Here is a 27,122-nt window from a genome sequence, read left to right as displayed (position 1 = left end):
CATTATATAAAGGGGCTAGGGGACCTATATAACTAATCCGGAACACCAAACCCTAGGAAATATATGTAAAGCAGGGGACTGCCCAGATACCAGTCTCAATGCTAGTCCTACACTACACAGCCTTAAAGATAAGGGTAATCTAAACGTAAGCATGGGGCTAAATACTAGTCAAAAACCGCTTACCACATTGCTCTCCGAAATACAGATGTCAAGGTGGTGGCCCAGCCCAGCCTCTTCCGGCCGATGACGGGTGCAGGATAGGCCCGCCTTTGGCCCGGCCTTCACCCGCGCACCGCCCGCACGAGTCACAGGTTTTCTGGGACTTGCTGTCCCCGATGATGGTGTTCCTGGTGTCCTGTGACGCGGGGTTCCAAAGCGCTTAAAAGCGCGGTGAAGACTGGCCCGGCCCCCTGGAGCCTCACGGGGTTTCTGGGACTTGCTGTCCCTGATGACGGGGTTCCAAATCGCTTAATAGCGCGGTGAAGACTGGCCCCGCCCCTTGGAGCCTCACTGAGTTTCTGGGACTTGCTGTCCATGATGACGCACTCCTGGTTATGGTCACTAATAACAGGTGCCCACCAAGACATGAATGGAGGAATACGTTAAAATATGATGAATTACAGAGTTAACCCCCCTACCAGTAAAGGTAGGAATCAGCTCTCCATTAGGGCCTCTGCTACAACCCAGCATTATAAAATCAAATGTATGTGTAACTGTGTTCATGGCATTCCCATGATCATTATGGCAAAAATGCAAAATGCTGTCTTCAGCCAAATTTGAATAGCCACATATTTCACTAGCTGAGAGAGGACATTGCCTTATATTAAAATCTCCCGCCCATATAAGCTCAAAGTTGGAGTGAATAGGACTTAGGACATTTTTCAGGCCTGGATCCAAGGGCTGAACTACATTACTACTACGCAAGTTATCAAATACATTGTTGTAAAAGTTACTCAGTGCCACATCCCGGCCTCCTTTTAATACTATCCACACAAGTATAGTATGAGGACCCACAGTAATACACTTTTTAACAATAAAAGAGAGCTTATTTGTTGTCAGAACCTGGAGCCCTCCTTTTGCCCCCCGCCTCCACATTGTATTGTGTAGCCCCCAAAAATCCACATGAGTAGGATATACACCATGTTTCTGGAATAGAAATGATGACCATATCCCGGATAGTATGTAACCAGTTAGGTGTACCCAACTTATTAAATAACCCATGGACAGGACATTCCATGTAGCAAATTTCTGTTCGCCGGCGGGTTAATGTTGACTGATACTCTCCAAAGACTGTACACATGGTTGTACATTTAGGCTACTAAAAAAGGACTCCCCAGCATTGTCTGGGGCCCCACTGTCACCATCCGCAGAGCCCTTAAAATTGAGGCTAGGCGGCAAATTAGATTGTAACAACATTCTATCATCATTAGTAACAAGTACTTCCTCCTTCTCCTTTAACTCATCACAAAAGAGAAGGAAACCATCATTGGGCATAAGCCAATCATTATCATTCAGAGCACCCAGGGCCTGAAACCTATTGGTGATGGATAAAAGGCAAAATGTGGGGAGGATCATGGGTAGCCAGTTGTAGCCTGGTAGAATTGCATGAGTAGATATTGGTACGTAAATGGTATGTAAATGGCTGTTGAAAAAGCCCAAAGGGAGTAAAGCAATACCCTTTACAGGCAAAGCAGTAGCCATATACCTACCCAAAACCTCCCCCCCCCCCCCAATATAAGGGGTACCTAAAATCAACAATAATGCAGTCCCAAGTTATATTTTTCCCTAATGGGCCAACCCAATATACAACCATCATGATATGATGAGCTCTATTAACAGGGAAATTTGAATCCACATTCAACCAGTGTACAACTTTCCTCCTCCTAGTCATTACCCTTATCAATGCAGATAAATGAACCAGCGATCACTCTTATGAAATGTGCCTCGCAGGGCTGCACTGTAATTTTCTTTTCTGTTTTGTGGTGTCCAGAATTCCTGTATATCCGGTCTTGTGTTTGTCTTCCCCCCACGTGTATGCTTCCCTCTCTGTGGAGTGGGGTATCTTTGACAGGCTCTTCGCAGTGGCTTCTCATGTGGCTCTTGTGCCTTAAAACATTAGTTCCATTTACTTGTGTTGCATTCAAATAATCACAATCTGTAGAATTTGTATGTGCGGAGTTGTCAGTACTGTGGAACTTCATCCAAGTATGCCAAAGTTCCACAATTGCAAATAACACCCAGTCGATGTCCAGAGGGGAGTAACAGGAGTGGTCCATGCAAATGCTGTGAATACCTATAGTGGTCTGTTTGGCCTACTCGAACAATTTATGTGCTTTTCACATACATCTCTGCACACTAAACCTAAGTCTTCGTGACCTAGCTGTAACTGTGCAGTAAATATTATAAAAGGCACTGGTGATACCAGTTTTCACACAAGGTTTTGAGGAAGGCAAGTCATTTCTTCAAAAAGCTTATTCCAAGAAAAGAGAAATAGAAAATGTGTTTTGTACTTCACTAATTTCCCACCCCTTCTCATAGTATTGAGAAATTAATAAAGTACAGCAGATATATCTCCAAGGTAACATGCTCACACAAATATTGTTGGGCAATATAGCTATCCCCCAATATATACTGGTCTAACGTTGTGCAGTAAAAAGGCCACAAATTTAAAGATGGAAACCAGCGCCCTCAACCAACCTTTATCATCAACAATCACCAACAATGTGTCACAGAATGTATCTTTGATGCTGTCTGGGTGGGTTGTAAAACCAATTAGTATATCATTTGCAAGTCTCTCAGAGTGCATACCTTTCACCAACACCTTAGAAGCAGCTTGCTGTGCTACGTAATACATAAATTACTTTATCTATACCTCAGACCGCACCATGTCCCATGATGTCCGGGAAAGCGGAGAGCGATCTCTCTTGGTACATAGATGTCATTAAAGCCTTGTACAGCAAGGGATGTTGTTATGCCTGTAACGCATATTGTGGAATTCTATTTACACTGTTCTAGTTTAGTCCTGAAGCAAGTGTTCTTCGGAGAGGCTTCTGCTTTGTGGCAGTCTCAGGGAATGTCATGCTCAGGCGAGCTGTATTTAATAAATATTCTTCCAACTTCAACTTGACCTTGAGGAACTCTTCACTACATTTTGGAAAACGGGCTGCCAGCCTTACAGACTGTGATGTGACGTATAGACCCATAGGATGTTTCATCACTCGACAGATCCTCCGATCATTGCTTGCAGCTCTGTCACTTTCGTCTCTGTCCATCTGAGATCCTTTTCCCTACTTTTGATTGGTTTGAAAGCCACTTCTTTTGACCTGGTGGTCACTGAGGTTGAGTTGGGCTGTCAGTGTCTATTAAACCTTATGGTGCAGGTGCTTGCAATCAGTGAAGCAGCTTGAGGTGACGGACGCAAGCTTGCGCCGTAGCCTGCTTGAGCAATCCTTGCACGGGTAACACTTGACTCAAGCAGATCTGACACGGTTCAGTGTGGGAAAAGAGGAAAACATAAAAACAAACACCTTACCTCTATCAGTGTTTCCTTCCCATCTGCTGGGTCTTCCTCGAGGTACGTGTGCAGCTTGCATTTCCATTAGAAAAAAACCCTATTGCTGGCGGAAAGGAAATACTGAACTCTAGAAAAAGGACTCCCCGCAAAACAGAATGTTAGGGTATGGAAAAGGTGATGTAACAAAAACAAAAAGAACTAAACCTAGATTCTGGATTAAGGCAACTCTCCATGTATTGCAGTAATTTTAGGGAATCCTTATTCAACCTATCTTTCACATATCCCTCATGGAATCCTCCTCTGTTATTGTTCCTCCGCCATTCCTTGCACAACAGGGTCCTCCACTTATTCGATTGGATTGATATGTTTTACAGTTATTTAAAAGCACTTAATGGCCAAGACTTTAGACCTGAAAGGAAGAAAGCTCTTCTATTAAGTACACTTAGGGGTGAAGGGCAACAATTTTTTAAATTTCTTCCTCAAGCTCTGCGTCATGATGACCAAAAGATACTGGACGTATACAAGGAAGCCAGACTTTGGGGTTCATTATGACCACGGCGGTGTGTGGTAATGTGGCGGCAATACAGCCAACAGGCTGGCGGTACATACCGCCACATTATGAGAATGGTGGGTTGGCTGCAGCCAACCTGCCACTTCTCCACCCAGACTACCATGGCGGTATCAGCCGCCGGGCTGGAGATGTCAATCTCCAGCCCGGCGGCCGGCATAGTACCAGCAGCGGCATTTTGAGCCTGCCTACCACCATGGTTTTAACGCCACGAAAACCATGGCGGTAGGCCCTACAGGTGACAGGGAATTCCTCCCCTCTCACCGGTAGGCGGCTCCCTCGCCCCCCTCCACATCCACCTGATGCCCCCCTCCATCCAAACTCCCCCCTTCCTATCCTCTCACCACTGCTTCTGATCCTCTCACTCCACCCTTCCAATCCTCTCGCCCCCACATACACGCACACACCCGCAGACACGCACCACGCATACACCCACTCACTCACACTGACATAAACGCATACATCCAGTCATGCTCGCACACATTCTTACACACATTCACACTGACATGCAGACTCGCACTCACCTTACCATTCTTACACGCATTCACACACATGTATTCACCCACAGAAACAACACAATACACACAGACGCATTCACGCACACACTCACACATTCATGCACACAACCAGACACACCCACAATACCCCCCATCCACCTCCCCTGTCGGAAGCCCAACTTACCTTCTTCTAGGTGGTCTTCCTGGAGGGAATGTGAAGGGGCGCTGCTACCGCCAGCAGAACACCGCCAGGCCTGTATCATAGGTCATGATACGGCTGGCGGCGTTCAACTGGCATGACGGTGCTGGTGGTAGCAGAGCCAGCTTACTACCATCCGCCAGTATGATCACTGCCAGATTTCTGCCCTTCTTGGGACAGAAGTCCGGCAGTGATCATAGTATGGAGGGACAGATGGTAGCTGCAGTGACGGTATTGTGGCAGCCGTTACTGCGGAGGTAGGCGGTTTTTACTGCCAATAACATGAGGGCCTTAGTCTGGAGCATAGGTTTGCTGAAGAAGTAAATGTAGTGATGAAAAGGTACAAGTTTTATACGCAACCTCAAAGATTAGGGCAACATGACTTAAAACTTATTTGTGATCAATAAATTGTCCAATGTCAAAGTAAGAAGATGAGGTTGTGGGCTGTTACAAATCCTACTTTAAAAGATGCTCCAGATATTGAGAACGTGGTGGAACAGTCTTAGTTTTGTATGAGAGAAATATGTAAAAGAGATGTAGCTGGTGGCGCTGAGGAGGTAACGTCAGTTGATAATGTTGAGAAACAGGGTAATACTTTGGGCTTGGTACTTTTAACCCCTTCGCTGCCAGGCCTTTTCCCCCTCCTGTGCCAGGCCTTTTTTTGCCTATTTGGGGCAGTTCGCGCTTAGGCCCTCATAACTTTTTGTCCACATAAGCTAACCAAGCCAAATTTGCGTCCTTTTTTTCCAACACCCTAGGGATTCTAGAGGTACCCAGACTTTGTGGGTTCCCTTGAAGGAGGCCAAGAAATTGACCAAAATACAGTGAAAATTTCGTTTTTTTCAAACAAATTGGAAAAAGTGGCTGCAGAAGAAGGCTTGTGGATTTCCCCCTGAAAATGGCATCAACAAAGGGTTTGCAGTGCTAAACTCAGCAGCTTCCTAGCTTTCAGGAACAGGCAGACTTGAATCAGAAAACCCAATTTTTCAACACAATTTTGGCATTTTACTGGGGCATACCCCATTTTTGCAATTTTTTGTGCTTTCAGCCTCCTTCCAGTCAGTGACAGGAATGGGCATGAAACCAATGCTGGATCCCAGAAACCTAACCATTTCTGAAAAGTAGACAAAATTCTGAATTCAGCAAGGGGTCATTTGTGTAGATCCTACAAGGGTTTCCTACAGAAAATAACAGCTGAAAAAGAAAAATATTGAAATTGAGGGGAAAAAAACATCAATTTTTCTCTACGTTTTACTCTGTAACTTTTCCCTGCAATGTCAGATTATGGAAAGCAATATACCGTTACGTCTGCTGGACTCCTCTGGTTGCGGGGATATATAGGGCTTGTAGGTTCATCAAGAACCCGAGGAACCCAGAGCCAATAAATGAGCTGCACCCTGCAGTGCGTTTTCATTCTATACCGGGTATACAGCAATTCATTTGCTGAAATATAAAGAGTAAAAAATTGCTATCAAGAAAACCTTTGCATTTCCAAAAAGGGCACAAGATAAGGTGCTGAGGAGCAGTGGTTATTTGCACATCTCTGAATTCCGGGGTCCCATACAAGCATGTGAATTATAGGGAATTTCTCAAATAGATGTCTTTTTTACACACTCTCCTATATTTGGAAGGAAAAAATGTAGAGAAAGACAAGGGGCAATAGCACTTGTTTTGCTAATCTATGTTCCCCCAAGTCTCCCGATAAAAATGATACCTCACTTGTGTGGGTAGGCCTAGCGCCGGCGACAGGAAACACCCCACAGCGCAACGTGGACACATCCTAAATTTTGGAAAAAAAACGGAGGTGTTTTTTGCGAAGTGCCTACCTGTAGATTTTGGCCTCTAGCTCAGCCGGCACCTAGGGAAACCTACCAAACCTGTGCATTTCTGAAAACTAGAGACCTAGGGGAATCCAAGGAGGGGTGACTTGCGGGGCTCGGACCAGGTTCTGTTACCCAGAATCCTTTGCAAACCTCAAAATTTGGCTAAAAAAACACACTTCCCTCACATTTTTGTGGCAGAAAGTTCTGGAATCTGAGAGGAGCTACAAATTTCCTTCCACCCAGCGTTCCCCCAAGTCTCCTGATAAAAATGATACCTCACTTGCGCGGGTAGGCCTAGCGCCGGCGACAGGAAACACCCCAAAGCGCAACGTGGACACATCCTAAATTTTGGAAAAAAACAGAGGTGTTTTTTGCGAAGTGCCTACCTGTAGATTTTGGCCTCTAGCTCAGCCGGCACCTAGGGAAACCTACCAAACCTGTGCATTTCTGAAAACTAGAGACCTAGGGGAATCCAAGGAGGGGTGACTTGCGGGGCTCGGACCAGGTTCTGTTACCCAGAATCCTTTGCAAACCTCAAAATTTGGCTAAAAAAACACATGTTCCTCACATTTCTGTGGCAGAAAGTTCTGGAATCTGAGAGGAGCTACAAATTTCCTTCCACCCAGCGTTCCCCCAAGTCTCCCGATAAAAATGATACCTCACTTGCGTGGGTAGGCCTAGCGCCGGCGACAGGAAACACCCCAAAGCGCAACGTGGACACATCCTAAATTTTGGATAAAAACAGAGGTGTTTTTTGCGAAGTGCCTACCTGTATATTTTGGCCTCTAGCTCAGCCGGCACCTAGGGAAACCTACCAAACCTGTGCATTTCTGAAAACTAGAGACCTAGGGGAATCCAAGGAGGGGTGACTTGCGGGGCTCGGACCAGGTTCTGTTACCCAGAATCCTTTGCAAACCTCAAAATTTGGCTAAAAAAACACATGTCCCTCACATTTCTGTGGCAGAAAGTTCTGGAATCTGAGAGGAGCTACAAATCTCCTTCCACCCAGCGTTCCCCCAAGTCTCCCGATAAAAATGATACCTCACTTGCGTGGGTAGGCCTAGCGCCTGCGACAGGAAACACCCCAAAGCGCAACGTGGACACATCCAAAATTTTGGGAGAAAACAGTGCCTACCTGTGGATTTTGGCCTGTAGCTCACCCGGCACCTAGGGAAACCTACCAAACCTGTGCATTTCTGAAAACTAGAGACCTAGGGGAATCCAAGGAGGGGTGACTTGCGGGGCTCGGACCAGGTTCTGTTACCCAGAATCCTTTGCAAACCTCAAAATTTGGCTAACAAAAACACATGTCCCTCACATTTCTGTGGCAGAAAGTTCTGGAATCTGAGAGGAGCTACAAATCTCCTTCCACCCAGCGTTCCCCCAAGTCTCCCGATAAAAATGATACCTCACTTGCGTGGGTAGGCCTAGCGCCTGCGTCAGGAAACACCCCAAAGCGCAACGTGGACACATCCAAAATTTTGGGAGAAAACAGTGCCTACCTGTGGATTTTGGCCTGTAGCTCACCCGGCACCTAGGGAAACCTACCAAACCTGTGCATTTCTGAAAACTAGAGACCTAGGGGAATCCAAGATGGGGTGACTTGCGGGGCTCGGACCAGGTTCTGTTACCCAGAATCCTTTGCAAACCTCAAAATGTGGCTAAAAAAACACATGTTCCTCACATTTCTGTGGCAGAAAGTTCTGGAATCTGAGAGGAGCCACAAATTTCCTTCCACCCAGCGTTCCCCTAAGTCTCTCAATAAAAATGATACCTCACTTGCGTGGGTAGGCCTAGCGCCGGCGACAGGAAACACCCCAAAGCGCAACGTGGACACATCCTAAATTTTGGAAAAAAACAGAGGTGTTTTTTGCGAAGTGCCTACCTGTAGATTTTGGCCTCTAGCTCAGCCGGCACCTAGGGAAACCTACCAAACCTGTGCATTTCTGAAAACTAGAGACCTAGGGGAATCCAAGGAGGGGTGACTTGCGGGGCTCGGACCAGGTTCTGTTACCCAGAATCCTTTGCAAACCTCAAAATTTGGCTAAAAAAACACATGTTCCTCACATTTCTGTGGCAGAAAGTTCTGGAATCTGAGAGGAGCTACAAATTTCCTTCCACCCAGCGTTCCCCCAAGTCTCCCGATAAAAATGATACCTCACTTGCGTGGGTAGGCCTAGAGCCGGCGACAGGAAACACCCCAAAGCGCAACGTGGACACATCCTAAATTTTGGATAAAAACAGAGGTGTTTTTTGCGAAGTGCCTACCTGTATATTTTGGCCTCTAGCTCAGCCGGCACCTAGGGAAACCTACCAAACCTGTGCATTTCTGAAAACTAGAGACCTAGGGGAATCCAAGGAGGGGTGACTTGCGGGGCTCGGACCAGGTTCTGTTACCCAGAATCCTTTGCAAACCTCAAAATTTGGCTAAAAAAACACATGTCCCTCACATTTCTGTGGCAGAAAGTTCTGGAATCTGAGAGGAGCTACAAATCTCCTTCCACCCAGCGTTCCCCCAAGTCTCCCGATAAAAATGATACCTCACTTGCGTGGGTAGGCCTAGCGCCTGCGACAGGAAACACCCCAAAGCGCAACGTGGACACATCCAAAATTTTGGGAGAAAACAGTGCCTACCTGTGGATTTTGGCCTGTAGCTCACCCGGCACCTAGGGAAACCTACCAAACCTGTGCATTTCTGAAAACTAGAGACCTAGGGGAATCCAAGATGGGGTGACTTGCGGGGCTCGGACCAGGTTCTGTTACCCAGAATCCTTTTCAAACCTCAAAATGTGGCTAAAAAAACACATGTTCCTCACATTTCTGTGGCAGAAAGTTCTGGAATCTGAGAGGAGCTACAAATTTCCTTCCACCCAGCGTTCCCCCAAGTCTCCCGATAAAAATGATATCTCACTTGCGTGGGTAGGCCTAGCGCCGGCGACAGGAACCACCCCAAAGCGCAACGTGGACACATCCTAAATTTTGGAAAAAAACAGAGGTGTTTTTTGCGAAGTACCTACCTGTAGATTTTGGCCTCTAGCTCAGCCGGCACCTAGGGAAACCTACCAAACCTGTGCATTTCTGAAAACTAGAGACCTAGGGGAATCCAAGGAGGGGTGACTTGCGGGGCTCGGACCAGGTTCTGTTACCCAGAATCCTTTGCAAACCTCAAAATTTGGCTAAAAAAACACATGTTCCTCACATTTCTGTGGCAGAAAGTTCTGGAATCTGAGAGGAGCTACAAATTTCCTTCCACCCAGCGTTCCCCCAAGTCTCCCGATAAAAATGATACCTCACTTGCGTGGGTAGGCCTAGCGCCGGCGACAGGAAACACCCCAAAGCGCAACGTGGACACATCCTAAATTTTGGAAAAAAACAGAGGTGTTTTTTTGCGAAGTGCCTACCTGTATATTTTGGCCTCTAGCTCAGCCGGCACCTAGGGAAACCTACCAAACCTGTGCATTTCTGAAAACTAGAGACCTAGGGGAATCCAAGGAGGGGTGACTTGCGGGGCTCGGACCAGGTTCTGTTATCCAGAATCCTTTGCAAACCTCAAAATTTGGCTAAAAAAACACATGTTCCTCACATTTCTGTGGCAGAAAGTTCTGGAATCTGAGAGGAGCTACAAATTTCCTTCCACCCAGCGTTCCCCCAAGTCTCCCGATAAAAATGATACCTCACTTGCGTGGGTAGGCCTAGCGCCGGCGACAGGAAACACCCCAAAGCGCAACGTGGACACATCCTAAATTTTTGAAAAAAACAGAGGTGTTTTTTGCGAAGTGCCTACCTGTAGATTTTGGCCTGTAGCTCAGCCGGCACCTAGGGAAACCTACCAAACCTGTGCATTTCTGAAAACTAGAGACCTAGGGGAATCCAAGGAGGGGTGACTTGCGGGGATCGGACCAGGTTCTGTTACCCAGAATCCTTTGCAAACCTCAAAATTTGGCTAAAAAAACACATGTTCCTCACATTTCTGTGGCAGAAAGTTCTGGAATCTGAGAGGAGCTACAAATTTCCTTCCACCCAGCGTTCCCCCAAGTCTCCCGATAAAAGTGATACCTCACTTGCGTGGGTAGGCCTAGCGCCGGCGACAGGAAACACCCCAAAGCGCAACGTGGACACATCCTAAATTTGGGAAAAAAACAGAGGTGTTTTTTGCGAAGTGCCTACCTGTATATTTTGGCCTGTAGCTCAGCCGGCACCTAGGGAAACCTACCAAACCTGTGCATTTCTGAAAACTAAAGACCTAGGGGAATCCAAGGAGGGGTGACTTGCGGGGCTCGGACCAGGTTCTGTTACCCAGAATCCTTTGCAAACCTCAAAATTTGGCTAAAAAAACACATGTTCCTCACATTTCTGTGGCAGAAAGTTCTGGAATCTGAGAGGAGCCACAAATCTCCTTCCACCCAGCGTTCCCCCAAGTCTCCCGATAAAAATGATACCTCACTTGCATGGGTAGGCCTAGCGCCGGCGACAGGAAACACCCCAAAGCGCAACGTGGACACATCCAAAATTTTGGGAGAAAACAGTGCCTACCTGTGGATTTTGGCCTGTAGCTCACCCGGCACCTAGGGAAACCTACCAAACCTGTGCATTTCTGAAAACTAGAGACCTAGGGGAATCCAAGGAGGGGTGACTTGCGGGGCTCGGACCAGGTTCTGTTACCCAGAATCCTTTGCAAACCTCAAAATTTGGCTAACAAAAACACATGTCCCTCACATTTCTGTGGCAGAAAGTTCTGGAATCTGAGAGGAGCTACAAATCTCCTTCCACCCAGCGTTCCCCCAAGTCTCCCGATAAAAATGATACCTCACTTGCGTGGGTAGGCCTAGCGCCTGCGACAGGAAACACCCCAAAGCGCAACGTGGACACATCCAAAATTTTGGGAGAAAACAGTGCCTACCTGTGGATTTTGGCCTGTAGCTCACCCGGCACCTAGGGAAACCTACCAAACCTGTGCATTTCTGAAAACTAGAGACCTAGGGGAATCCAAGATGGGGTGACTTGCGGGGCTCGGACCAGGTTCTGTTACCCAGAATCCTTTGCAAACCTCAAAATGTGGCTAAAAAAACACATGTTCCTCACATTTCTGTGGCAGAAAGTTCTGGAATCTGAGAGGAGCCACAAATTTCCTTCCACCCAGCGTTCCCCTAAGTCTCTCAATAAAAATGATACCTCACTTGCGTGGGTAGGCCTAGCGCCGGCGACAGGAAACACCCCAAAGCGCAACGTGGACACATCCTAAATTTTGGAAAAAAACAGAGGTGTTTTTTGCGAAGTGCCTACCTGTAGATTTTGGCCTCTAGCTCAGCCGGCACCTAGGGAAACCTACCAAACCTGTGCATTTCTGAAAACTAGAGACCTAGGGGAATCCAAGGAGGGGTGACTTGCGGGGCTCGGACCAGGTTCTGTTACCCAGAATCCTTTGCAAACCTCAAAATTTGGCTAAAAAAACACATGTTCCTCACATTTCTGTGGCAGAAAGTTCTGGAATCTGAGAGGAGCTACAAATTTCCTTCCACCCAGCGTTCCCCCAAGTCTCCCGATAAAAATGATACCTCACTTGCGTGGGTAGGCCTAGCGCCGGCGACAGGAAACACCCCAAAGCGCAACGTGGACACATCCTAAATTTTGGATAAAAACAGAGGTGTTTTTTGCGAAGTGCCTACCTGTATATTTTGGCCTGTAGCTCAGCCGGCACCTAGGGAAACCTACCAAACCTGTGCATTTCTGAAAACTAGAGACCTAGGGGAATCCAAGGAGGGGTGACTTGCGGGGCTCGGACCAGGTTCTGTTACCCAGAATCCTTTGCAAACCTCAAAATTTGGCTAAAAAAACACATGTTCCTCACATTTCTGTGGCAGAAAGTTCTGGAATCTGAGAGGAGCCACAAATCTCCTTCCACCCAGCGTTCCCCCAAGTCTCCCGATAAAAATGATACCTCACTTGCATGGGTAGGCCTAGCGCCGGCGACAGGAAACACCCCAAAGCGCAACGTGGACACATCCAAAATTTTGGGAGAAAACAGTGCCTACCTGTGGATTTTGGCCTGTAGCTCACCCGGCACCTAGGGAAACCTACCAAACCTGTGCATTTCTGAAAACTAGAGACCTAGGGGAATCCAAGGAGGGGTGACTTGCGGGGCTCGGACCAGGTTCTGTTACCCAGAATCCTTTGCAAACCTCAAAATTTGGCTAACAAAAACACATGTCCCTCACATTTCTGTGGCAGAAAGTTCTGGAATCTGAGAGGAGCTACAAATCTCCTTCCACCCAGCGTTCCCCCAAGTCTCCCGATAAAAATGATACCTCACTTGCGTGGGTAGGCCTAGCGCCTGCGACAGGAAACACCCCAAAGCGCAACGTGGACACATCCAAAATTTTGGGAGAAAACAGTGCCTACCTGTGGATTTTGGCCTGTAGCTCACCCGGCACCTAGGGAAACCTACCAAACCTGTGCATTTCTGAAAACTAGAGACCTAGGGGAATCCAAGATGGGGTGACTTGCGGGGCTCGGACCAGGTTCTGTTACCCAGAATCCTTTGCAAACCTCAAAATGTGGCTAAAAAAACACATGTTCCTCACATTTCTGTGGCAGAAAGTTCTGGAATCTGAGAGGAGCCACAAATTTCCTTCCACCCAGCGTTCCCCTAAGTCTCTCAATAAAAATGGTACCTCACTTCTGTGGGTAGGCCTAGCGCCCACGAAAGGAAATGGCCCAAAACACAACGTGGACAGAACATATTTTTTCACAGAAAACAGAGGTGTTTTTTGCAAAGTGCCTACCTGTGGAGTTTGGCCTCTAGCTCTGCCGGCCGTGCCCCCCCCCAGCCCCCACCCCCCCCCGGAGCGACCCTTGCCTAAGGGGTCGCTCCCCCTGCGTGACATTGGCGCCAAAAAACAAATCCCAGGTGCCTAGTGGTTTCTGCCCCCTTGATTGACCTAAAATCTGCCAATTTGCCCCCAAGGGGGGGCAGAAATGGCCTAAATACAATTTGCCCCCCAGGGGAGCGACCCTTGCCTGATGGGTCGCTCCCCATCTCGAAAAAAACAACAAACAAAAAAAAAAACACAACAAAAAAATTTGCCCTGGTGCCCTGAGGGTTCTGCCCCCCCCGGGGGGCAGTTCGGCCTAATAATAGGCCGATCTGCCCCCAGGGGGGGCAGAAATGGCCTAAAATAAATTTGCCCCCCCAGCCCCCACCCCCCCCGGGAGCGACCCTTGCCTACGGGGTCGCTCCCCCTGCGTGACATTGGCGCCAAAAAACATATCCCCGGTGCCTAGTGGTTTCTGCCCCCTTGGGGGCAGATTGACCTAAAATCGGCCAATCTGCCCCCAAGGGGGGCAGAAATGGCCTAAATACAATTTGCCCCCCAGGGGAGCGACCCTTGCCTGATGGGTCGCTCCCCATCTCGAAAAAAACAAACAAACAAAAAAAAAAAACACAACAAAAAAATTTGCCCTGGTGCCTAGAGGGTTCTGCCCCCAGGGGGGGCAGAAATGGCCTAAAATAAATTTGCCCCCCCCAGCCCCCACCCCGCCCGGGAGCGACCCTTGCCTACGGGGTCGCTCCCCCTGCGTGACATTGGCGCCAAAAAACAAATCCCCGGTGCCTATTGGTTTCTGCCCCCTTGGGGGCAGATTGACCTAAAATCGGCCAATCTGCCCCCAAAGGGGGCAGAAATGGCCTAAATACAATTTGCCCCCCCAGGGGAGCGACCCTTGCCTGATGGGTCGCTCCCCATCTCGAAAAAAACAAACAAACAAAAAAAAAAACACAACAAAAAAATTTGCCCTGGTGCCCTGAGGGTTCTGCCCCCCCCAGGGGGCAGTTCGGCCTAATAATAGGCCGATCTGCCCCCAGGGGGGGCAGAAATGGCCTAAAATAAATTTGCCCCCCCCAGCCACCACCCCCCCCCGGGAGCGACCCTTGCCTATGGGGTCGCTCCCCCTGCGTGACATTGGCGCCAAAAAACAAATCCCCGGTGCCTAGTGGTTTCTGCCCCCTTGGGGGCAGATTGACCTAAAATCGGCCAATCTGCCCCCAAGGGGGACAGAAATGGCCTAAATACAATTTGCCCCCCAGGGGAGCGACCCTTGCCTGATGGGTCGCTCCCCATCTCGAAAAAAACAAAAAACAAAAAAAAAACACAACAAAAAAATTTGCCCTGGTGCCTAGAGGGTTCTGCCCCCCCCTGGGGGAAGTTCGGCCTAATAATAGGCCGATCTGCCCCCAGGGGGGGCAGTAATGGCCTAAAATAAATTTGCCCCCCCCAGCCCCCACCCCCCCCGGGAGCGACCCTTGCCTACGGGGTCGCTCCCCCTGCGTGACATTGGTGCCAAAAATCAAATCCCAGGTGCCTAGTGGTTTCTGCCCCCTTGGGGGCAGATTGACCTAAAATCTGCCAATCTGCCCCCAAGGGGGGCAGAAATGGCCTAAATACAATTTGCCCCCCAGGGGAGCGACCCTTGACTAAGGGGTCGCTCCCCACCAAAAAAAAAAGAAATGAAACATATAAAAAAAAAAAAAAAAAAAAAATGGGCCCTGGTGCCTAGAGGTTTCTGCCCCCCCTGGGGGAAGATCGGCCTAATAAGGCGGATCTGCCCCCAGGGGGGGCAGAAAAGGCCTTCTCAAAAATATGCCCCCCCTGGGAGTGACCCTTGCCCAAGGGGTCGCTCCCTTTTGTCAGTTTCAATAAAAAAAAAAAAATCCCTGGTGTCTAGTGGGGTTTCAAAAGCCGGATTGCAAGCAATCCGGCTTTTGAAACCCTCGGAGGGACTTCAAAGGGAAGGAAATACTTTTCCTTCCCTTTGAAGCCCCTCCGGGCCTCCCAAGTGATTGAAAAAGAAATGCTTTTGCATTTCTTTTTCAATCGCGCTGGAAGCAGAGCTTCCAGCGCGACTAGGGAGGCCCCTGTGACAAATCAGCGCGTGCTCGCGCGCTGACGTCACAGGGGGGGGGTGGGGGGGGGTCGGGGGTGGAAGGGGAGGGGGGTGGGGGGGGGTCGGGGGTGGAAGGGGAAGGTCTTCCCCTTCCATCCCGACTTTGGGGGGGGAAGGGGGGCGCACGGGGGCGCGCTAGCGCGCCCCCAATTTCCCCTGTGCCATGGACGAGATGATTTCGTCCAAGGCACAGGGGAACTGCAGCCTTGGACGAGATCATCTCGTCCAAGGCACAGAACCGGTTAAAGTTACAACAGAAGTAAACATATATAGGGATCAAGCAGTCCAACAGAGTTTTCCTTAGATGTTGGAATAATTTCCATGGAGGGAATTCAAAATTCTGTTATGCCATTCATAAAGAAAGCAGTAATTGCATTTTGTATATATGTGTAGAGTGTATACCAAATCAAAAGTAGGGGTCACCAAAGAATTAAGTGATGGTAAATTAAGTGATTGGATTTTGAGTCAAGATAATAGCGAAAGACAAAAAACAGACCAAAAGTAAAATTTCATGTGAAGGAGAGAACTATTGAAGTGATGTTTGACTCCGGATCAATGTATACCATTGTACTAAAAAGTATGTTAGAGAGAGAGTAGCCTAAGGTGAAATTATTTTGTAAAGCTCTTTCCGTAGGCGTATCAAGGAGAGGAAATTGATATTATTTGTTATTTTCATACTACCATACGATTTCTGACTAGGGAAAGTTCAGGGAAGGTGTATGTGGCGGAGAGTAGACCATCAATATTGGTTTGGATTCCTCAATATGATTTACATAATGTCATTAAACCCAGTGCTTCTAACCAAGTGATGGTGTTGGATAAAATGAGTGTTGACGACATACTTAGTGATACAAAAGGGGTGCTCGGAGAGGTACACGGACCAGTAAATGATATGTGCATTAAATAATTGACAAGGTGGGGGCTGTGCCAGTTAAACACAAATTAAGGAAGATCCCTATAGTAGGCATAAATGCGGTAAAAAAAAAAAAAGATGGACGGTAGGGTAAGATGGGGAAAAGGGGAATTCTCAAATTGGGTATTGCCAGTTGTGATAACTAAGAAGGCTCATGGCTAGTTAAGGTTTTGTGTAGACTTTTAGAATATTGTCAATGATAATTTTCCTTTACACAACATTACCAAATTAATCTTGTTGTTGAGCGGTGGGCAGTTCTTTTCAAAATTGGATTTAAAGAGAGCATAGCATCAGATTTCTTTACCTGAAGGCTCAAAAAATTTAACAGCATTAATTACTGTAGAAGGAAATTTTCTTTTTACATGCATGCCATTTTGATTATCACTGACAGGTGTGTTCCAGCAGATGATGTCTCAGGGTTTCAAGGGTTTATCCAACATCATCGGTTTGCAAGATGAAATGCTGATTTTTGGGGCAACAGTGATAGAACACCAACATGTTCTGAAACAGACCTTCAACAGGCTTCCTTGGTAAGGCCTTCACGTGAGGACAAATGTGTTTTCTTGGTCAAGGAAATCAAATACATTGGTCACACTATTTCAGATGATGGAGTAAGACCTCAAAACAATCTTCTTGACACCATCAGATCATTCCCTTCACCTCGAGACAAACAGCAGTAAGGTCCGTCATAGATGTAATTGAATATTATTCAAAATTTGTTGAAAACATACTGCAAAAACTGATGAGTTTAAGGGTCACGTTGAGGAAAAGTTGTGTGTTCAAATGGGATAAAGAACAGCAAGTTTGTTTTGAGCAAATTAAGAATGAAATCTGTTCTGCTAAGATTTTGGCGTTATTCAACACAAAGTTGGAAGTTGTATTAACAGTAGATGCCAGTAAAATAAGAGTAGGAGTTTTTTTGTCACAGTTGTGCCAAGATGCAGAGAAAATTGTGGCTTTGGCATTACACTCTTTGATGGAAACAGAACATACGTATTCTGTGATAGGGTGCAAGGGGGTGCTGGTGGTGACTTGGAGTGCTGAATATTTTAGGGCATACTTGTGGGGTATACAATTTAAGCTCCATACTGACCACAAGCCATTAGTCAAAGTGTTATTACTGGATGGAGCAGGAAACTGATCAGCAAGATTGGCCAGGCTTGCAGCACAATACTGTTATGATATTGAATATATTCCGGCTGGCGTATTGCCCATGCTGATTTTTTTTTTCTCATTTGCCAGTAGATGGTGATTAGTTGATGAGGATGCTCTCATAGCTAAAGATAAAGAGGAGCAGTTACTTGGTTGGATGAGGTTGAACACTGTGGTAGTGGTGAACGTGAAAGAGGTGCATGAATAGTATGTGGTATTGGCAAATGGTAACAAATGGAATAGAGGAAGAGTGTCTGTTTATCAAAAAGGCGGTGAATATGAGGTAAGCATTGAGGAGGAGTATTGAAGTGGATTGATGTTGATGGGAGATGAAGAATTGAAGAGTAGTCCAAGTGGGGAGAGTGACAGTGTTGAGGGACGTGTCTCTGAATATGGTGATCAAGGGGTACGAGTTAGAAGAGGGTACGGGTTAAAGTACAAGAAGTGAGTGTCTGTTGGACCCGAAAAGAACATAGTCCACGTGCATATTTAGAGGACTGCAGACAGGTGAATTTCCCCTTGTTTCTGATTTTATATATTGTGTTACTTGGTTTTAATTTTTCATTTTATTTTTTTTAGTTTTGTGCAATGAAAGAAGAGAGATGTGTTATGCCTTCAAGGCTTATTGTGGAATTCTATGTTTAGAGTGTTCTTGTCTACTCCTGAACCAGGTGCTCCACAGAGCGGTACAGCATCACACTCAGGCTGGCTGTATTTAATACATCTTCTTCCATCTTCAGTTTGGCTTTGGCATCTGCAGCTGTCTTTTAGGCAAGGCCACTGGAATTATGCCGCAGGACAGGGCCAAATTATGTGGCAGGGTTCATTATATTATGCAGCAAGAAACGGCAAATTATGGTGCATAATGCAGCACAATTTGTAATAATATTACTTCATAATTTTTAAGCTTGATAGCACTGTCTGGGCGTTGGTTTCACCTCAATAGTACCAGTTTAACCAAAAAATATAACAATAAGCAACAGGAAGATGACCGGTACAACTATGCAGAAGGGCCTACCACAGAGTGGCAAGGCATTTCACTGCTTTTTAAGTATTTTTTGAACTGTTTGTGCAAGAAAAAATTTTGGGGGTTAAAATGTGCAGAATATGCAGCAGATGATGGATTATGTGGCAAATACGGCAAATCTGTAATTGCACGTAAAATGCTACGGCTACAGTTGCATAATTCTAGTGGCCCTCCTTGTGGGTCACTCTTCAGTCTGAACGCACAACTCCTGACTTAGAAAGTCAGACCTATTGGCTTTGTCCATCAATGCTTCCTGTATGCCAATCATTAGTAGAGGCATCCATCAACATTAAGTTTTCATTTCCCATTTTTGTCTTTCAGACTTTACTGAGATGATGAGGGCTCTGGGATACCCCCGCCTCATCTCCATGGAGAATTTCCGTACTCCTAACTTCCCTCTGGTATCTGAAGTACTTGTCTGGCTAGTGAAAAGGTGAGTGATAACCATATTCAAGAGAAGACTGTGTCTGACAAGTACACAAATATCTGCTGATATGCTGTTAAAGGCTTCATCCAAACATTTTGTAATGATATTCCTAATCACCCTTCAAGTATAGCTGCACTGTGAGCCTATTAATTCCCAAGTAGTAGATAAGTAGGTGGGCATACATATTTGGAATTCCCTTTTGTGTCCACAATTATTTGGGAAGATTGTTATTATGCAGCATTCTAACACTGACAAAGAAAACATAGCTCAGATTTAACAGTGCCTGTAGTGGCCCTTCAGTTGCTCCATTTATTAGGGCATAAAGGGAGCTGTTTGTACAAATGGCTGTTTGTAGGGTAAAGACATCCCTTCACTTGAACAATCATGATGGTAAATGGGGGAAATCATTTCTGTGGTTGCCTAGGGTTACCTTGTTATAGGAACTTAGACTGGAGAAGTATTGAAGTGATTATGACAACCTGAACATGACACTCGGATTCCCAAGAAAGTCGTAGAAACAGATTGCACCCTTTTGTTGTATTACTCATGAATCCCCAAGCAAAACACAAGAGAGATACCAGACAGGTTTTCAACTTATTTATTGAAGCAATCTAAATCTTGCATAGAGAGAATGAGCTTGCGATAATTAGGTAGATGAAACAAAGCATTACAAACAAGGTAAAGAAAATGAACAAACCAACCATGATAAATGATTTCTAGATCTTCCTTCATAACCCTAAGACCATACTGAGAATATAGTGGGTGTTCACTCTGTCTTTGCCCAATCTAAGAGATTAGCCTTAGCCCCATACCTGTAGAACAACATAAGGAGTCAGCCTGCAGTGTGGATGGCAATCTCTTCGGGAGACTGGGCGATTAGCACCAGCAGAGCTGTTTGTCAAACACAGCATTTGTCCAAGGATGGTTGCAATTGGAGTGAACCACTGCCCCTTCCAGGTTAGTGCACCATTTATATAATAAATGCGACTCTGTGTTAGAAGCACAGATCTGATGCAATGCTATGTCTAGATGTTACAAGCTGTCTCCTGAACAGGCAACGCCAGGACTAGGATATTGTGTACTGTGTTCCTAGCCTTGAACATACTGTGCTAATTATATTTCGAGAAAAGGATAACTAAAACAACCAACCCGTACAATATATTCCTAGAATAACATCATGCAAGCAAAGTGTGTAAAACGTCACTGCTAAAAGCCATGCTAAAAAGTAATGCAGCGAAAACATGTAAAATATGAAATATAAAACAAAGATGAAATAGGGAACCAACGTAGGTCGAAAGGGCTCCACTACAACCTTCACTTGGATGTGAAGAAAACAGATTCTAAAAAAAACATTCTATAAAAGGAATAAAATGTTCACTACAGCAAGCTGAATTAAAAAAATTAGTTAATTAAAAATATTCAATCAATCAAAAAATTTACTTAAAACCAAGTGCCAAATCTAAAAGTTAGTGGAGACTTCCAATGTTATCCATATTGTTAGTGTCAATGGAATCCAGAATGGAGCCCACTTTTGCAGATGAGAGAACCACAATAGCCTCGGTGAACAAGTCGAAGTAACAAACATGGTCATTATCCTCAGCCGAGATGGTAGCATCCTATACTGTGCCCACAGTACTAGAGCCAGACGTAAGGAATCCTGAAGCCACAGCATCCATATCCACATAGAATGGCTCATAAAATGCACTCTAAAGCAATGGCAGTCTCATAGGACAACACCAAAAATGAACTCTCAATGGGGACTTCAGCAGATTCATGTCACTAGATAGCACCAATTGCGTTGCAAGGCAGATGTTGAATGCACACTCAAAAGGGCACCAAAGACAGCGGGACACAGGCTACAAACAATAGAACCGCACTGGCTGAAAGGACAAGGACCATTTAGTTCATGTAGTAAAGGTACGCCAAAGTACAGTATCATGCCTTCATGACTCAGCTGGGCGTGGGGTAGTTCCATTACCATTTGGCTTCGAGGTGGGACATCCATTGCGGCAGCAGAAGTAGGACTAAAATACCACTGATTAGTAATAACACAAGTGGTATGCCACCACATACACTTGAAAACAAAGATTGTTTAAAAGATGGAATATTTCCGAAAACAATCTGGAAAGTGCTGACAAAACCAGACCTAACTGTTTTAAAGAAGTGCACAACACCGGCGGTGTTAGACGCATTAAAGATACATCTAACAAGTTCATCAAAATGTTGAGGAAAGTTTGTGCTTAGCAGCGATTTTATTTCAGAGGACAACCTTGCATCTTGCAAATCAAAGGGTTCACAAGCAGATATAGCCACCATGTTTCTATGAAACAATAGTGCCTTCAGTCTGCTCAACTTGTCAAAATGAATGTTAAAGGTAGGTATGGAAGGCCACACGCTAGCTACCATAATCTCATGCACGGGAGGGAGGAGTATGTTACCTTAGCCGGTCACTATTTGAGAAACAGAAACCACAGAGGAGACATCTGTTCTCATCTCACAACAGCCTTAATCGTTCAGCATCAAGTAGCATCCATTTGAAAGTAATTGAAATACGGGGAAATCAAGGAAACTGCTACTTCTTTCACGTAACATGTCAGGTTGGCCACAGAGGCATTACAGACTCCATGCAGTGTCACCAGTTTACAAGTCATGGAGTGGCTTCGAAAAGTTTTGCATTTGTTTCCACTAAGGCAAACCTCTTTTTCCCCACTCGCACATCTGTTATTGTGAGAAAGTAGCCTCTTTCTAGCCTTGTTACCCCCACTTTTGGCCTGTTTGTGAGTGTATGTCAGGGTGTTTTCACTGTCTCACTGGGATCCTGCTAGCCAGGGCCCAGTGCTCATAGTGAAAACCCTATGTTTTCAGTATGTTTGTTATGTGTCACTGGGACCCTGCTAGTCAGGACCCCAGTGCTCATAAGTTTGTGACCTATAGGTGTGTGTTCCCTGTGTGATGCCTAACTGTCTCACTGAGGCTCTGCTGACCAGAACCTCAGTGGTTATGCTCTCTCTTTACAAATTGTCACTAACAGGCTAGTGACCAATTTTACCAATTTACATTGGCATACTGGAACACCCTTATAATTCCCTAGTATATGGTACTGAGGTACCCAGGGTATTGGGGTTCCAGGAGATACCTATGGGCTGCAGCATTTCTTTTGCCACCCATAGGGAGCTCTGACAATTCTTACACAGGCCTGCCACTGCAGCCTGAGTGAAATAACGTCCACGTTATTTCACAGCCATTTTACACTGCACTTAAGTAACTTATAAGTCACCTATATGTCTAACCTTTACCTGGTAAAGGTTAGGTGCAAAGTTACTTAGTGTGAGGGCACCCTGGCACTAGCCAAGGTGCCCCCACATTGTTCAGGGCCAATTCCCCAGACTTTGTGAGTGCGGGGACACCATTACAAGCGTGCACTACATATAGGTCACTACCTATATGTAGCTTCACAATGGTAACTCCGAATATGGCCATGTAACATGTCTATGATCATGGAATTGCCCCCTCTATGCCATCCTGGCATAGTTGGCACAATCCCATGATCCCAGTGGTCTGTAGCACAGACCCTGGTACTGCCAAACTGCCTTTCCCGGGGTTTCACTGCAGCTGCTGCCAACCCCTCAGACAGGCTTCTGCCCTCCTGGGGTCCAGCCAGGCCTGGCCCAGGATGGCAGAACAAAGGACTTCCTCTGAGAGAGGGTGTTACACCCTCTCCCTTTGGAAAATGGTGTGAAGGCAGGGGAGGAGTAGCCTCCCCCAGCCTCTGGAAATGCTTTCATGGGCACACATGGTGCCCATTTCTGCATAAGCCAGTCTACACCGGTTCAGGGACCCCTCAGCCCTCCTCTGGTGCGAAACTGGACAAAGGAAAAGGGAGTGACCACTCCCCTGACCTGCACCTCCCCTAGGAGGTGCCCAGAGGCCTCCAGTGTGCTCCAGACCTCTGCCACCTTGGAAACAGAGGTGCTGCTGGCACACTGGACTGCTCTGAGGGGCCAGGGCCAGCAGGTGACATCAGAGACTCCTTCTGATAGGCTAGCAACACCTGAAGGAGCCTATCTTCTCTCCTAAGTAGCCAAACCCTCTTTTCTGGCTATTTAGGGTCTCTGCTTTGGGGATTTCCTTAGATAACGAATGCAAGAGCTCATCCGAGTTCCTCTGCATCTCTCTCTTCACCTTCTGCCAAGGAATCGACTGCTGACCGCGCTGGAAGCCTGCAAAACTGCAACAAAGTAGCGAAGACGACTACTGCAACTCTGTAACGCTGATCCTGCCGCCTTCTCGACTGTTTTCCTGGTGGTGCATGCTGTGGGGGTAGTCTGCCTCCTCTCTGCACTAGAAGCTCCGAAGAAATCTCCCGTGGGTCGACGGAATCGTCCCCCTGCAACCGCAGGCACCAAAGAACTGCATCACCGGTACCCTGGGTCTCCTCTCAGCACGACGAGCGAGTTCCCTTGAATCCAGCAACTCTGTCCAAGTGACTCCCACAGTCCAGTGACTCTTCAGTCCAAGTTTGGTGGAGGTAAGTCCTTGCCTCCCCACGCCAGACTGCATTGCTGGGAACCGCAACTTTTGCCGCTACTCCGGCCTCCGTGCACTTCCGGCGGAAATCCTTTGTGCACAGTCCAGCCTGGGTCCACGGCACGCTAACCTGCATTGCACGACCTCCTAAGTTGTCCTCCGGCGACGTGGGACTCCTTTGTGCGACTTCGGGTGAGCACCGTTTCACCCATCTTCGTAGTGCCTGTTCTGGCACTTTGGCGGGTGCTGCCTGCTGCTGAGAGGGCTCCTTGTCTTGCTCGACGCCCCCTCTGTCCCCAGACGCAATTGGCGACATCCTGGTCCCTCCTGGGCCACAGCAGCATCCAAAAACCGTAACCGCACGATTTGCAGCTAGCAAGGCTTGTTGGCGGTCTTTCTTCAGGAAAACACTTCTGCACGACTCTCCACGGCGTGAGGGATCCATCCTCCAAAGGGGAAGTTCCTAGCCCTTGTCGTTCCTGCAGAATCTTCAGCTTCTACTGTCCAGTAGCAGCTTCTTTGCACCCACAGCTGGCATTTCCTGGGCATCTGCCCATCTCCGACTTGCTTGTGACTTTTGGACTTGGTCCCCTTGTTCCACAGGTACCCTCGACTGGAAATCCATCGTTGTTGCATTGCTGGTTTGTGTCTTTCCTGCAGAATTCCCCGATCACGACATCTATGTCCTTTGGGGAACTTTAGTGCACTTTGCACTCACTTTTCAGGGTCTTGGGGTGGGCTATTTTTCTAACCCTTACTATTTTCTAATAGTCCCAGCGACCCTCTACAAGGTCACATAGGTTTGGGGTCCATTCGTGGTTCGCATTCCACTTTTGGAGTATATGGTTTGTGTTGCCCCTATCCCTATGTGTCCCCATTGCATCCTATTGTAACTATACATTGTTTGCACTGTTTTCTAATACTATTACTGCATATTTTGGTATTGTGTACATATATCTTGTGTATATTTGCTATCCTCATACTGAGGGTACACTCTGAGATACTTTGGCATTTCGTCATAAAAATAAAGTACCTTTATTTTTAGTATATCTGTGTATTGTGTTTTCTTATGATATTGTGCATATGACACTAGTGGTACTGTAGGAGCTTCACTCGTCTCCTAGTTCAGCCTAAGCTGCTCTGCTAAGCTACCATTATCTATCAGCCTATGCTGCTAGACACCCTATACACTAATAGGGGATAACTGGGCCTGGTGCAAGGTGCAAGTACCCCTTGGTACTCACTACAAGCCAGTCCAGCCTCCTACAGTTATCGAAGGGTAATTCCAAAACCTCATGTATAAAACTGCCCCTTGAAGCTTAATATCTGCCTTCTGGAAAATGTTTCAAGCATGATGTAAACTGAAATGTGAGATTGAGAGTAAGATAACTCCATGAATTAGCCATACTGCTGATGGTGTTTCGATACTGTGAATGACAACTACTCTAATTTCTCTGTTTTAAGCATTGTGTATGTGGTGTCTCTCTTTGCCATTATTAGTTGTTTACATTTTAAATTAAAAGGCAAAAGCAATTCTGTTGCGTTCAACTGCTTCAAGGGCATGCGGTTCGATTTAAAAACCTGTAATGTCCAACTCAACAGCATAATATATCTAAGTTGACTGTACTTTGTAAGGAAGCAGGCTTTTTTCAGGTCCCCCAACAAACATTTTGCCGGTACTTGAACTATAAGTTGCGGGTTTTTGAATCAGAGAGTGCACTGAGGCCTACTAACCAGACCCCATTGCCAGTGCTTTAACCCTATACAAATTGCATGTCAAATTGGATCCACTCAATTGGCAAGCCCTGACTTACTTGTAAGTCCCTGTTATATGGTACCTAAGACATGTAAGGCAGAGTGTCCATTCAGGGCTGCAGCAGAGCCACCCTTTGTGTGACAAAGATAAAAAATGTCTCCCACCTTGCCACTGCAGACTGGAAAGGCAGGGTTTTCACTGCCAGTTTGACTTTGCCATTAAAACCTAAGGCACACCACCTTGCACTCTGGAATAACCAAATGCCACACATCACCGGAACTGTGTCACCAGATAGGAAGGGACCAACTAGCCTATTGGCTAGTGACCATGTTGTCCCCTTGGGGCACTTTGCTGGGATATAATGGACACCCCTGGTAACCGAGACTTCAGTACTCGCTGCACTTGGAAGAAGTACAAGAAGAAGACCACTTTGGAAGTGCACAAAGAGAGGCTGCAACACTGGAGTGACTGCACCTGCTACACTTTGGGCTAGTGGAGTTTGGACCCCGTTCTGCATGCCTGGCTTGTAGAAGCCATTGATTCCCTGCCCCAGTCTCCAAGGGTTAGTTGGCTGACACTACCCCCCTCCCCCTGGAATGGCACTGTAGACATTAAAGCTGGAAGATGCATCTTTGCTAGCCACTGCAGACTTTTTGCCGCTACCAGATGCCAGTCACCCCAAAGGACAATTAAAAGATATCCAAAAGGTGCACATGTGTCTTCTGGACTCGTGAGTGTTGGTTGTGACCAGATTCGTCACTCAAGGCGGACACCAGCCTCCACCATATATTTTCACCTTAACTGCTGTTTTGCAAAAGCTCAAGGTTTGCATTGGCAGCCCTTGGAACCCTGCAAAGAGGACTTTGTGGGAGCCCGAGATCCATGCACAGAGTCACCCCCACTCACCTGTGGACCGAGGACTTGACCCGGGTTTACCCCATGGAGCGCGCTGCATCAAGAGCATCCTTGAGCATCTTGAAGTCTGCATCCCTCATCATCAGAGCCACTCCATTGTCGTCTATAACAATCATCCTGTAAAGTTTGAATCTTGCTTTTAATATGCTGTGGTGGATAGGGACCTGTCCAAAGTGTCCATTCTGGCCCCCTAGACCTCTGTCCTGTCGGACGTGGTCGCCCAATTCGGGCCAGTGTTGTCATACTAACTGTTTCAAACTTTTCCAAGGTTTCCAAACTTTTTGTTAGCCAGTGCTTGTTTGCAATTGATTTATAAGTTATTTATTGCTTCTAAAATCTGTATCTCCGGTACCCTCTGGTGGATTTTAATGATTAAGGTCTCTAGAAATTCATTAAAAAAACTCTACTTTTAAAAATTGGTGTCTTGTTTCTTTTGTGTCGTGTGACTTTCTTATTTTGTTGTTTGGTGCTGTTAAATGCTTTACACATTGTTCCTTTGCTAAGCCTTACTGCTGAAAGCCACAGCTCACCCAGTGTTCAGCTTAAGGTTGAGTAAATGAACCTGACTGCCCCAAAAAGGTATTTGAAAGTGTGGTGTGTGATAAGGCCATCCATATTGTGTAGTCAGGAATGGCCCCTCCGATATGTCGGAGGAGAGTTGCCCCACTGCTGAAAGGCAGCGGAAAAATAACATGATAAGAAAACTATTGTATTATCATTTTATTTTTCTCTCCCTCCTCGGCCAGTCTGCCAAGTGTAGTGTAGGGCAGGGCAGGGCCATCCTCGTCACCAGGGGACGGAATAGTAGTGTTCTCTCTAAGTGAGCATGTCGGATTGGCCGGCCATCCTAGGCCTGCCGAATCG

General features: G+C 46.6%; 1 protein-coding gene across 4 annotated transcripts in view; it reads left to right on the top strand.

Moving 5' to 3' along the window:
- CLUAP1 (clusterin associated protein 1) overlaps nt 1-27,122 on the top strand; it is an 851,865-nt gene that overhangs the window by 52,119 nt on the left and 772,624 nt on the right. For 3 of the 4 annotated variants that reach the window (XM_069210479.1, XM_069210475.1, XM_069210478.1), the window contains exon 2: nt 18,955-19,066. In XM_069210479.1, coding sequence (XP_069066580.1) covers nt 18,955-19,066 — 112 coding nt within the window. Of the gene's footprint in view, nt 1-16,865; nt 16,985-18,954; nt 19,067-27,122 lie in introns of those variants that run through there. The other variant, XM_069210477.1, reaches the window with a different exon arrangement.

Source organism: Pleurodeles waltl, chromosome 10 (genome assembly GCF_031143425.1).
Source record: "Pleurodeles waltl isolate 20211129_DDA chromosome 10, aPleWal1.hap1.20221129, whole genome shotgun sequence".
Classification (NCBI taxonomy): Eukaryota; Metazoa; Chordata; class Amphibia; order Caudata; family Salamandridae; genus Pleurodeles; species Pleurodeles waltl.
This window is presented reverse-complemented; position numbering and strand designations above follow the sequence as displayed.